This window comes from Homarus americanus, unplaced genomic scaffold, assembly GCF_018991925.1.
Source record: "Homarus americanus isolate GMGI-L3 unplaced genomic scaffold, GMGI_Hamer_2.0 scaffold7626, whole genome shotgun sequence".
NCBI lineage: Eukaryota > Metazoa > Arthropoda > Malacostraca > Decapoda > Nephropidae > Homarus > Homarus americanus.
Window position 1 is genome coordinate 3,606,782 of NW_024718273.1, and position 13,949 is coordinate 3,620,730.

The window sequence follows — 13,949 nt, forward strand, 5'->3', positions numbered from 1 at the left end:
CGAATGTAAACACAGAACCAATTACTGTATTGGCAGACTAGCCGATCAGCTGATGCTCACAACAAAACATGTTTGTCGTAAGGATTTCGTTAATCAAAGTTTTGTTCGTTAATTCTACTGAAAAATCCTTATGGGAGCTAATTCGTTAACCAAAATTTCGTTAATCGAACTGTTCATTAACCGAGGGACCACTGTATATTGATTTATTACTGTATTATTATTATTTTTTTTTTTGCATTATATGTACAGGGGGTACATTTAAAGAAATATCTACAGTTTATTGGCACATTAATAATAAATAGAACATGAGCAGAAAAATCCAGCATTACCCAAGTGGTTGGTCTTCCCACCCACACACCAGCCATGTGAGGATGTGGCGAAACATGATGCAGTCGTTCATAATGCCGGGAACCCTTGTCCCCAGACCCTGAGCAGAAAGGTTTGGAGTGATTTTCTTGCACTTTTCTCAGATTTTCTAGTAATTGCGCATTATTTCATAATCAATATTTGCTTCCAGACCCAGAAATAATAATTTTGACACATTTTTCCAGATTTTTCTTTTTTGAATTTTCAGAAAATGACTCTGATTTTCAACCTTGGAATTTGTTCCCAAACCGGAATTTAGGGAATTTTACGGAAAAATTCCAAGAAAATTTCAATTCTGGCTATTGGAGAGTTCTGGGTTTGAGGGATTCTGGCTAACGAAGATATTACTATATGGATGTAGGATGGTGTGTGCATGTAACTGAGTAAAAATAAATGAAGAAAGTTATATATATCTGCCCAAAAATGCAAGATGAAAAACAATCATAACATCAGTAGCCTGGTGGTTATAGTGACGAATCTAACCTGAATACAATGCTGCCAGCTATATTAAGAGATGCAATTGTGAAGAAAAAAAAAGTTACAGTACAGGTTGTACCTCTCTAGTCCGGCAACCTCGGGACCTGACCGGTGCCAGACCATGGCAATTGCCGGACCATGGAAATTCACACTTTTCCTGGATAGATAGTGACTTGTGCTTATGCTTGGAAGCACTAGCACCACTTTCTCTGCATCATGGTCTCTTTGAAGACATATTGAAGGGTTAAACGTCGTATAGTAGTAGGGTGTGTCATAGGAGGGAAGATCAGCTAAAACTAATGGCCCATCACTTTTTTGGTAGATTTTAGTGTACAGTTGTACCCCACTTAACGCGGTCAATTGAACCCAGAGGGTCCCGCTTTAAGTGAAAACCGCGTTAAGTGAATAACAGAACATATGGGATTAATTCCAATAGAACCCAGCACGACCCCCAAACTCCACTTTTTGACGACAAATAACTATGTTGTAGTAAAAATAACATCTTAATTTTATGATGGTACATGCACACAATTAATACTTAAGAGAAATAGAGAAATACAGTCGCCAAGTTAATGTCCATTCAAATAATGGACTCAACTCCCTCCCCCTCTTCTCACACTACACTCACTGGCTCTTCCCTCTGAGAAATTTTTGGGGGAAAACCAGGTATAGTAATAAATAATTCCTCAAACTAAAGTTAGGATAATATAATAGACATTGCTGGATTCCTTGTAAGACCAGGAATATTTTGAATATAAATGTCATATATTTTTCACAAAAGATAACATATTTACTCAGAATAAATTTTACATCTAAAATTTGTATGTCTAATGCAAAATCTATGATGTTTATATTCAAAATGATCAGCAAATTGTAAGAATTCCAGCAATGTAAATTATATTCTGGCCGGATAATTTGTATGAATTTTATGAGCTAAAACAAATATCTTCAGTTAATAAAAAAAAAAAAATATTCTTCGACACTATCTGTCAATCAAAGTACCCCACCTTGCCTTCCCCCCCTCTTCCAACCGCATGGTCAGTCCCAACCCTCCCCCCACCCCCCACCAATCCTCCATTCAAGAGTTTTTAACATTTAGTATTAAATAATACCTCAGATTAAAGTTAGGATAATATAATTGACATTGCTGGATTCCTTGTAAGACCAAGAATATTTTGAATATAAATGTCATATATTTTGGACAAAAGATAACATAATTACCTAGAGAACAATTTTTATCTAAAAATTGTATGTTTAATGCAAAATATATGTTGTTTATATTCAAAATGATCACCAAATTATAAGAATTCCAGCAATGTAAATTATATTCTGGCTGGGTAATTTGTATGAATTTTATGAGCTAAAACAGGCAGTCAGGCAGGGTGGCGGGTGGGGGGTGGTGCGAATCTAAAAATAGCTCTGAGCCGGACACTCACCGCGTATATGATGAAAAATGCCGCGTTAAGTGAAAGTTCAGCTTTGGCAAGGCACCGCGTATATGCGAAAACGCGTTAAGTGAAAGCGCGTTAAGCGGGGTAATACTGTATATAAACAGAAAATAATTTCAGTTTCAATATTTTGCAACCTTTTGCAAGGTAAATTTTAGCGTGAAATTTATCGAAAATCTAACGTACAGCTGCATTAGTGCATTACAATTAAATAGTGAACATTGCTTTCTGACTTCATTCTTTAACAACCCAACTTACAATATTTTTTTCTATTTCAGATTCTGATGCAATTATAAGTTGATAATATTTGCGATGGCTGCTTGTGTCAGGACGAGGAACCAAAAATCCAGCCATCTCAGTCACTATCTTGGGTCTGGGAGAGAGCTCCTGAAGTCGGAGTTGCCTACATTGAGAACATTGAGAGATGCTTTGAGATACGGTGTTTTAATCAGGCAAATCAGTGAAAAGAACCAAAGAACTTACACAAACAAAGACATTGCCAGTGATATGACCAAAGCTGTCTTGGCACAGTACACTCTGGCTAACGCTCAGTTCAAGCCTCCAGTCATAACAAGTCAGAAGAAGATTAGTGAGAGACTGCTAGCCAGTTGGGAAAAGGCAAGAGATATCTCTCTTGGGGGAGGAAAACTTGCAGTTAAGGACAGCTTTGCCAAGCAACTGGACCAGTTATTTGACATAATTACTTGCAAGTGCCCAATTGTTCTCTGTCTTGAGTTTGGATCACGATCGTGACTGTAAATCCGGGGGCCCACATCTCCTGTATATTTGCAAGCGTGAACTGAAGATTCACATGATCGAACTGGCATTTGTCAAAAGCACAGAGAGAGAAGACTGGCAGTATAGGGGCTCTCTCATGATTTCTAGCCAAGATATTCCGGAGTCAAGAGATGGGAGGCTGCCTGAAGAGACAGAAGAGGAGAAGAGTTGCCAGGGAAAAAGAAGACTTGAGAAGGCCAGGGTGAGGTAAAAAGACCGATGATTGAGTCAAAGCTGATTCAGAGTTTAATGACTTCCCATGGCTGATCCGAGTGCTGACCAGGAGAATGGTGACTTTGTCCCTAACCCAGAAAATAATGATCCCAAACCTTCCAGGCATAAGATTCGAAATAGGAAAGATATCCCGAGCATAACTCTGGCCAGCATGCGACACCACACTGGTCTCAGAGAAACTGCAGAGATAGCAACAGCTGCCTGGATTGACGGTGGTTTGATAACACCTGATGATGTTCACCTAGTGATAGATCATAACAAAGTAAGGAGAGCTCAGGAGAAACTTGTCAGTAACCTAAAAGAGGAGTTTGATAAGGGGATAAGAGAAAATGGAATCAATTGTTTGTTCTTTGATGGGAGAAAGGATGACACTAAAGTGTTCATGAAAGTTGGAGATTCTGACAAGTTGTTCCCTGCCATGGTGAAGGAGGAACACTACTCCTGCTGCAGTGAACCAGGAGGGAAGTATTTGTGGCATTTTACTCCAGAGAAAGATGACATCAGGAAACCAGCTGAGATAGTGGCAGATAACATTGTGAACTGGCTCAGAGAGAGGAACGTAGACCAGACCCTGCAGGCCATTGGAGGGGACAGCACCAACACGAACACAGGGTGGCAAGGGGGGTCATACAGTGGATAGAGCGGAAGATTGGGAGGAAGCTGGAATGGATTGTTTGTGACCTCCACACCCACGAGTTGCCACTCAGACATCTGATCCAGGAGCTGGATGGCAAGACTCTTTCAAACAACAGATGGTCTGGTCCTCTTGGCAAGATGCTGGACTCTGCCACTGAGTTAGAAATAAATCCGAGCTTTGAAAAAATCACAGTTGGCCCTCCACTCGTTGAGCTTGCACATACTGTCATTGATGACCTGAGTACTGACCAGTACTATGGTTACATGATTTGCAGTGCCATCAAAACTGGGGTCATGCCTGATAGACTTGCTTACTTGCAGATAGGTCCAGTCTCACATTCTAGGTGGCTCACAACGGCTCTCAGGTTCTGCAGAATTTGGGTCGCTCATCATAAACTGAAAGGGAACCAGCTTCACAACCTGAGACTTATTGTCAATTATCGTGAGTGTCTACTTGCCAAAATTGGTTCAACACAAGGTCAAGTCATGGATTCCTCCGAAGGTCCGAGCATGTTCTCTTCCAGCTTGAGCTCCTGAGAGTCAGCCAAGAAGGTTGTTCAGATTGTGGAGCAGACTGTGAGGAGATCTTCCTGGTATTATGCTCATCCCGAGGCAGTTCTGCAGACAATGCCCTGCAGTAAGGATGAGGAGGAGAGAAGAGTGGCAGTCAAAAAGATCTTGGATATGAGACTTATGAGAGGATCTGGGCATGGCGAATCAGTTGGTGACGATTCCTTCAGGGTCAGGAAGACTCCTGAAGTCAATCTAGGTGCCAAGACCCTCACTGATCTCATAGATCTGGATAACATCCAGGCTGGCAGTGAGCCTCCTCTTACCTGCAGCCTCACCAATGTTCAAGTCAGAGCTTTCCTGGACAACCCCATGCATCTCCTGCCTGGCCCTCGCACACCAGAGTATGGGCGTTGTGTGCAGCAAGTGTGAGGCCAGCAATCCGTGTACAGCCAGGAGAGGAGGAAGGCTACATCCAGGCTCAGGTGGTCAGCAAGGAGAGGTGATGAGTAGAAACAGAAGCAAGAAGACATATTCTCCTATGGTGTGCAGCAACACCGGGTGCATTAATGGTAAAACCGGTTTTTGTATTTGATGATTTTGTTTTCTAAAGGAATATTAAATTTAATAAATGTGTCAAGATCATTAGTTTTCACTATTCTGGATCATTTTCATCCTAATAAATTAACCTGAAATACATTTACTTTACTTTAAATAAGCTATTTAGTGGTGTTGGTAAAAGGGTGGGAATACTGAATTTTCATAAGATTTCAAGTTAAAATTTACCTAGCGAAAAATGAAAACTTTTCAAATCTGAAGATATCACATGATTCTGCACATAGAACTACATCATTAATACCATGGGCCGAATTTTCAAACTCAAAAAAAAAAAAATTCGCCTCCGTATGACACACCCTATTATATATACTTGTATGATCAGCCTCTTATGGTGTAAGTTTTATCATGGTTAATATAAAATATTGAACACATTAGAAAAAATATGATGTATAACTATTAATTTGACATTAAAATTACATGACAAGTCGAATATAAGGCAATTTTTTCACCCAGACCCCTCTACTGGGAGGGGAGTAGGTGGCTGGTAAGCTTAGCCATTGCCAAATTTATCAGTTTTTTATTTAATAATTACAGTACAGTGGTCCCTCGGTTAACGAGCACAATTCGTTCCAGAAGGTTGCTTGTTAACCGAAAAATTCGTTAACCGAAACCATTGTTTCAATGGGTTTTTGGGTAATTGGTTCCAGCTCACCGAAAATTGCCTAAAGTCAACAAAAAAGGTAGTAAAGTACACTTACTTTGAGGTGTGTATGTAGAAGGCTCCTGGATGATGATGATGATGATTAGAATGGGGGTGGAGGAGAAGGGAGAAGAGAAGGCATTGGGGTGGAAGAGAAGTCACCCCATGGTGCCATTTCACCCATAAAATTTGAGTTCACTTCGTGTAATTCAACATTATTTTCTTTAAATCAACACTGCACTGCATTATATATTGTCAATATGTAAAATAAATTTCAAAATGACCAATAATTTGACCGGAAACAGAGAAAAAAAGCGTTTATGTTGAAGAGAGCCTGAAGCAAGATGTTACCTCCAATGAAAAGACACATACAGTAAAAGTAAAAAAATCCGGATGCAAAAAATCCGGACCACCCGAGAATCCGGACTTTTGGAAAACTAATTATTATTTTTTTTTTTTACGGGCTTTTGTGTGTATGTGCACATGCGTGAGCGCCACAGCTGCACAGCGACAGCAAGCGACCACGTGGTCTCCACTTTAAAACGAGCAATCAAACTGTGACAACATACCGTATATACTCATCTATAACCCCCCCCTCGTTTATCTGTCGACCCTGATTTTTTGACCAAGAAATCGTTAATTTATGATATTCCTCGTTTATAGTTCGACCCACGTTTTTGAGGGTAACAACAAAACCTTCAGTAAAAACGCTCTACGTCCTATAAACTGAAACACGAGTGCCGAAGGCAAATTGTTTACCATTTATTATTACAACACTTTACACTGAAACGCGGGTAGTTTCAACAAAAATATTGTATATTTCCATTCAAGTATTTATTCAAGTCAATTAGGAGGGAATATTATTGTAATACAACAGTTTTTTAACTAAACCATTCAAAAAGCGATTACGGTAACATCTTTTGAACGAAAGAAAGCGAAAGCCATTGTTTTCATCACGATTTTATCCCACTTTCCACTGTAATACGTACGTAATTTCAGCAAAAATATTACATTTCCGTGAATGCATTATATCAAGCACAGTATGAATAGAATATCATTGTAATATAACAAAATTTTAACCGAAAACTATTAAAAAATAAATTTTAGTTCCTCACTTTACGCGGTTAATGTAACCCGGAGGGTACCGCGGAAAGTGAGGAACGCGTAAAGTGAATAACATAACATATAGGATTAATTGAAATGGAGTCCAGGCCGATCCCAGAGGGCAGATTACTGGCCCTCAGGTGTATCACTATTACTAGGTAAATCACCATCACTGTCACTTACAGTTGTCAGGGCTTCCCTGACAAATCCCTCAAAGTCATCTTCACTGCCACTATCACTGGCTTGGGCTGGCTGTGGTGGGTTGCGGGCGAAGAAATCTGTTATGCTTTGCTGACGGCTGGCGTTGATGTTGTCGTGATACACCTTGATGTACGGCTCCATAGCCTGCACCAGCCGGGTATGGAAGACTTCATAGCGGTCATCGTCATTGTCGCGGGAAAGGAAGGACTTCATCTTCTCAGCACACTCCATGGCACCCTTAATATCACTATGACTTAAATTGTGTTCTTCGGAGACTGCCGCACCTTCTTCCTCCTCTTCACTGACGTGTTCTTCTTCCAACATCTCGTCGGCAGTCACTTCAGGATCTCTGATCACCTCCAGGATGTCTTCGTTGGTGGTCTCGGAGAAGCCTGGAACTGTAACAGTCTGCGCAGCTTCTCTGGCAAGGTCCACTGCTACTGCAACATTCTGAACCTCACCAGTCACAGATTGACTCCTCCTCTCACCTGGTATTCCATGCAACACATGTCTCCATGCGTGACAATTGTAGCAATAGACAGCTGATCCCATGACTCCACCAAGAAGTCCACAGCTTTCTTGATGTTAAATACTCTCCAGAATTGTTTGAAGAGTATTTTTTGCTGTTCTAACTGTTGATCCTCATCTTCTTCGCTCTTGCTATCGGTGGTGGTGTCACTCAGGTTACGCAACTCTTCCCTGGTGTTGGTGTAGTCGTTCAAGAGCTGGAATTTTTTTGTTGAGAATGCAGCTTTCACATTGCAAATCAACTCCTGGTCCATGGGCTGGATTAAAGACGTAGTGTTGGGAGGAAGGAAGACCACTTTTACGTTGGGGTGACGATCTAACAGTAGGGGCGAGTGTCCTGGTGCGTTGTCCAGCAGCAACAAAATATTAAATGGGACATTCTGTCGCTCACAGAATTTCTTTACATCGGGAACAAAACAGTCATCAAACCAGGAGAGGGACAGTGTAGAGAACATCCATGCCTTACGTGCTGTCAGCCAGTGGACATTTAGCTTGGTCATGTCCATGCTCTTGTAGGCATGCGGCTTGCGGGCTGTGTGGATCACCGATAACTTGAGCTTACAGGTACCGGAGGCATTGGTGGTAAACAGGACGGTGATGCGTTCCTTCTGCATTTTCCGGCCCCGAATCCTGCTGGCATTCTTCACAACGAAGGACTTGGAAGGTAGCTTTTTCCAGAAAAGACCAGATTCGTCCATGTTAAACACCTGGTCGTCACTGTACTGTCCTTCCTCCATAATCTCACGTAAAAACGGAGGAAATTCCCGAGCCGCAGCACGATCAGCACTCGCTTCTTCACCACCAATGTTTATATTGGTGATCTTGTTCCGGATCTTAAACCTCTGTAACCACCCAGAGGAAGCATTAAAGGGTTTGGGCTCTGAAGTTCCCATCTTTCGTGCCACTGCCATGTACAGTTCACGTGCGTAGTCCTTAACAGAGCGCGTGTCGACCGCCATGTTCCGTCGCGCCTGACGCACCAAGTACCTCACAAGTAATTTTTCTGTCTTGAGTAGCACCTGGTTGTGAAAATACTTGATCATAGAAGCACCTGAAGACTTTGTGATCTTCATGTGCTCCTTTATCTTGGCTGAATCCTTCTTTATAGTCCGGATCGTAGATTCGTTCACGCCATGCTGGCGCGCCAAATCAACCTGCCTTGTTCCTTTCTCCAACTCTTGGATGATGCTATACTTCACCTCGTAGCTTAAGGAACGTCGTGTCTTCTTTGGTTTAGTGCCGCTGGGTCCAGGTAAGGAAAGGTTTCTCTCTGGGGGTGGTGGTCCGGCGGAAGCCATTTTACGGAACAATGGATGCGCGTTTACACGGAGTGGCCTTGAGGGATGAAACTGCCGCGGCTAGGTCAAGCGTCGTCTTTCCTCCCTCCCTCCCTCCCCCGGGTGGACACGTCATAATACTTTAAGCCAATTACAGCTAGCAGCAGAGGGGGGTAGGGATGCATGGCCAATCACAGGTCTGATACGTCATATGACGTCAGTGATAACGCAACAAAGACACACACTGCGCAACCTTACCGCTCCGCTTGCCCAAGCGGAGGGAGGAGGAGGGAGAGGCAGGCAGGCAGGGGGGCGGGTGGCGGGTGGGGTGAATCTAAAAATAGCGTCGCGCCGGACACTCTCCGCGTAATGGGGTTCACGTACCGCGTAATGTGAGCACGTGAGGTTCTGGCAAGGCACCGAGTAAACGTGGAAACGCGGAATGCGGGACCGCGTAAAGTGAGGGTTAACTGTAACATCTCAAGAACATCGGAAGCTTAGGTAAAGTCTTTTGTTTTCGACATGTATTTTATCCTATTTTACATTGAAATACATCACGTTTCAGCAAAACTACTATTTATTTCCGAGAATATATTCATTCAGGCGCAGTTTAGGTAAAATATACGTGTGATGTAATAGTTTTTTAACTGAAAACGATTCGAAAAACACGTACCCTCTAGCCCTGTTCAAGGAGAGGACTGGGAGAAGCTGTTTGGTGCTGCAGACGATGACAAGGAAAATGATTTTGATGGATTTTAATGAAAATATTCAGAAATATGGTATCGTAGTATTTATTCAAGTCAATTAGGATAGAATATTATTGTAATACAGTACAACAGTTTTTTAACTAAACCATTCGAAAAGTGATTACGGTAACATCTTTTGAACGAAAGAAAGCGAAAGTCATTGTTTTCGTCACGATTTGATCCCACTTTCCACTGTAATACGTACGTCATTTTAGCAAAAATATTACGTTTCCGTGAATGCATTATATCAAGCACAGTATGAATAGAACAATATTTTGAGTCCTACTCTTTCCATTTACAGATTACTGTACAAGCCCATAATAATGGCTCCTAAAGTAGATAAACTTCGTTGTGTGAAGAGAAAGAAGAACACGTTGAAATTGAGTGACAAACTTGAAATAATTAAGAAACTAGTACGTGGTGTGAGCAATACTGTTCTAATGGAAAATACAACATTGGAAAGTCTACAATTTATGATATCAAAAAGGCAAAGAATAAAATTCTAGAATTCACAGCTTTTTCATTAAAACTGCTCATTTTGATAAATGAAGCATGCTATATTTGCTAATGAATAAACTATCAAAATGTACCTGTTCATCTCTTCTTTATTCCTCCTTAAATTTTAATTTTAAAAGTACTGCCTGAGAATCCGGAAAATCCGAAAATCCGGACCGACCCAATCCCCAAGCAGTCCGGATTTTTGGACTTCTACTGTAGAATGACGCCTGTATGGTGTGTTGACAGGCTGTTTGGCGCGCTAAAAACTAGTTTCCTTGTACAGGTTGTACCTCTCTAGTCCGGCAACCTCGGGACCTGACCGGTGCCGGACCATGGAAATTCACCCTTTTCCTGGATATATAATGACCTGTGCTTATGCTTGGAAGCACTAGCACCACTTTCTCTGCATCATGGTCTCTTTGAAGACATATTGAAGGGTTAAATGTCGTATAGTAACTTCTCAAATTTTGCGAGTTTTTAATTCTTAACGTATTTTATTGGAACACAAAAAAAATCAATACAAATTTTGACGGCGGAAACTTGAATTTTGACTGGTTTGAACGGCCCGCCAACGTGCAGACGGCGTGCATAATCATGTAAACAGCGTCATTTCTCTTATGTACAAAGGATTCATTATTGTTTATTACTGAATGTCTTTTTTATTGAATTAATGTTTATGTGTGCAAAATGAGTAATACAATTCATTAATAATACGTAGAATATTAAAACACACGAGGAAATGACACAGCATTGTTTTCGTTGATTACAAAACCAGTGACTGACTGGTTCTACATATAAAACTGAAGAAAATAAGACCCTGGTTGTAGCTGTAGTAAAATTAATATGGTTGTTTTAAGTAATGTTATTTAATGCTAATAAATGGAACAATAGAAGTAGCTAACGATAAAGGTAAAGAAAAAAAGAGAGATCTCGTATGTAAGTGCGCAAATGGGAAAACATATCTCCATTACTTTACATAAGAATACGAAAGCAATACTTATTTACTGTTCATATATATTTTAATTAATGTTTCTGAGTTTGTTTTTATTGAATTAATGTTTGTGTGTGCAAAATTAACAATGCAATTTATTAATAATACGTGGAATATTAGAGGAGACGAGACGGCTGCCGGCATTGTTTATGTTAAAGCTTACAAAACCAGTGACTGATTGGTTCTACATATAAAACTGAAGAAAATAAGACCCTGATTTTAGCTGTAGTAAAATTAATGTAAAAAAAATTAATATGGTTGTTTGAAGTACCTGTAATGTTATTTAATGTTAATAAATGGAACAATATAAGTAGCTAACCATTAATGGTAAAAAAAAAAGTGAGACTGCGCGTATGTAAGTGCGCACATGTGAAAACATATCGTCATTACTCTACATAAGAATATGAAAGCAACACTTATTTACTGCTCATATATATTGAAGGGTTAAATGTTGTACTCTGTATAGACAAGCAGAGAGAGAGAGAGAGAGAGAGCAGCCGAACTGCCGGATGTAAACAAACCTTAATTTCCCGCGGCTTTGTTTTTTTTTTTTTAAGGGGATTAGCCCACCCGGGCATAGGTCACTGACCCACATTGGGAGGGCACAAAAAACTGTAATAATATGTAATAAAAAAAAAAAAAAAAAAAAAAAAAAAAAGCTGCCTATCTACCTATTGGACAAACTAAAATCGTTCCGGACCACGGGAGTTTCCGGACCACAGAATGCCGGACTAGAGAGGTACAACCTGTACTTAAATTATGTTAAATAATTGTTAAAATGACTAAAAAATTTAATATACTGTAAGACTTAAAATTATTGAACAGTACAAACTTCTTGATATTTACTAAAATAGTAAGGAATTTAAGCCCTAGAACCGATTACTGTATTGGCGGACTAATACGACAGCTAGTGGGCAAAAAAAAAAAAAGCTGCCTATCTACGTATTGGACAAACTAAAATCGTTCCGGACCACGGGAGTTTCCGGACCACAGAATGCCGGACTAGAGAGGTACAACCTGTACTTAAATTATGTTAAATAATTGTTAAAATGACTAAAAAATTTAATATACTGTAAGACTTAAAATTATTGAACAGTACAAACTTCTTGATATTTACTAAAATAGTAAGGAATTTAAGCCCTAGAACCGATTACTGTATTGGCGGACTAATACGACAGCTAGTGGGCAAGCAAAAACATGTTGAGGGGCGCTCGTAAGGAATTCATTAATCGAGGGAATGCTCGTTAACCGAAGTTAAGAATCTTATGGAAGGTAATTCGTTAACCGAGGCGCTCGTTAACCGAGAGGGATCACTGTACTGATACATTATAAAAAGTATTGTACTGTATTATATTAGAAGGGTACAGGTATTAATAAGCACAGACTATTACAGTAAACTTCTCTTTATTAGTGAATAAAATACAAAGTAAAATTTTTTACAATGGTAATGGCAGACCTGAGGAGAAGAGGAATCCTCTCTCTCTCTCTCTCTCTCTCTCTCTCTCTCTCTCTCTCTCTCTCTCTCTCTCTCTCTCTCTCTCTCTCTCTCTCTCTCTCTCTCTCTCTCTCTCTCTCTCTCTCTCTCTCTCTCTCTCTCTCTCTCTCTCTCTCTCTCTCTCTCTCTCTCTCTCTCTCTCTCTCTCTCTCTCTCTCTCTCTCTCTCTCTCTCTCTCTCTCTCTCTCTCTCTCTCTCTCTCTCTCTCTCTCTCTCTCTCTCTCTCTCTCTCTCTCTCTCTCTCTCTCTCTCTCTCTCTCTCTCTCTCTCTCTCTCTCTCTCTCTCTCTCTCTCTCTCTCTCTCTCTCTCTCTCTCTCTCTCTCTCTCTCATCTTCTTATTCCTTACTGAATTTTAAATGAAAGAAAACATTATATAATTTGTATAACGAACATTCTCATAAATTACCGACTCATGAATTATAGGAATAGAATATGAATTACACAGTACAGTATTAAGATACTGTACAAAACTAGATTTGGGTGTGTAGACCGGGGGAGATGACGGGTGGTAGAGGGAGGACAAGTGGACAACTTGCCTCCTGGCCCGTGCTGTCACCAAAATTCCAGTGCTGTACTGTATTAAGGTTCATTTTGCTTCTGTTGACATCTTAACACAGCTTAAACACTGTGTTGTAGGATGATTGTGTTCTATGTACAGCAGTTTTACAGTACTGCACAACAAACATAGGAGCGAGCAACAGATGAACTTTGTAGGGGGACTGGTGACAAAGAATTATGCACTAAGTCTGCCCTGAGGCTAGCCTGGGTGAGGAGGGGGTCATCTACAAGATGCAGCAGCCAATTACAGATGTCCCATGAGGTCACATGACAGCATTAGCCAATCATTGCATGCGAGCCTATGACCTAAGTTACCTCGAGCGTCTCCTGAGCCTTCTGCCACCCCTGCACAGGTGACCCAGGACTCGGGAGCATGATGCAATATTTCCTCATTTTTCTATACAGTAGAATGTCGATTTAAAGCGATTCAATTTAAGATTATTGATTTACGGCAACACCCACAATTCAGGACAATGTTTTAATTTAAAGCAAATCTTTCCTATTTTGCACGAATCAATCTGGTGCATCATATTTTAAAATTCGCACCTAATGTTTCTCTGGGCATGCTACACTGTCCTAAGGGCAAAGCTGTACTGTATATGTACTCAAAATAATGTACTAAATGATTACTAAAATTTTTGTCTAGTGCAAACTATCGCATGATTATACAGTATAGTCTGCATTTGCGCGGTTTTTGTTTACGAGTTTGGTCATTTACGCGTTGCCTTGCCAGAATTTAAATGCTTTAATTACGCGGTAAATTTGGTCATTTATGCGGAGAGCGACTGGAGGTCCAGATGAGCCGCGCCATTTTTTATTCATGCAGTCAATTCTCGACTATACG

General features: G+C 40.5%; 1 protein-coding gene across 1 annotated transcript in view; it reads right to left on the reverse strand.

The window, feature by feature from the left end:
- Positions 1 to 239: 239 nt before the first annotated feature.
- LOC121859377 overlaps positions 240 to 13,949 on the reverse strand; it is a 31,828-nt gene continuing 18,118 nt past the window's right edge. The window contains exon 3 of the mRNA XM_042356155.1: positions 240 to 427. Within this exon, the coding sequence (XP_042212089.1) occupies positions 326 to 427 (102 nt within the window). The 3' untranslated portion in view covers positions 240 to 325. The remainder of the gene's footprint in view (positions 428 to 13,949) is intronic.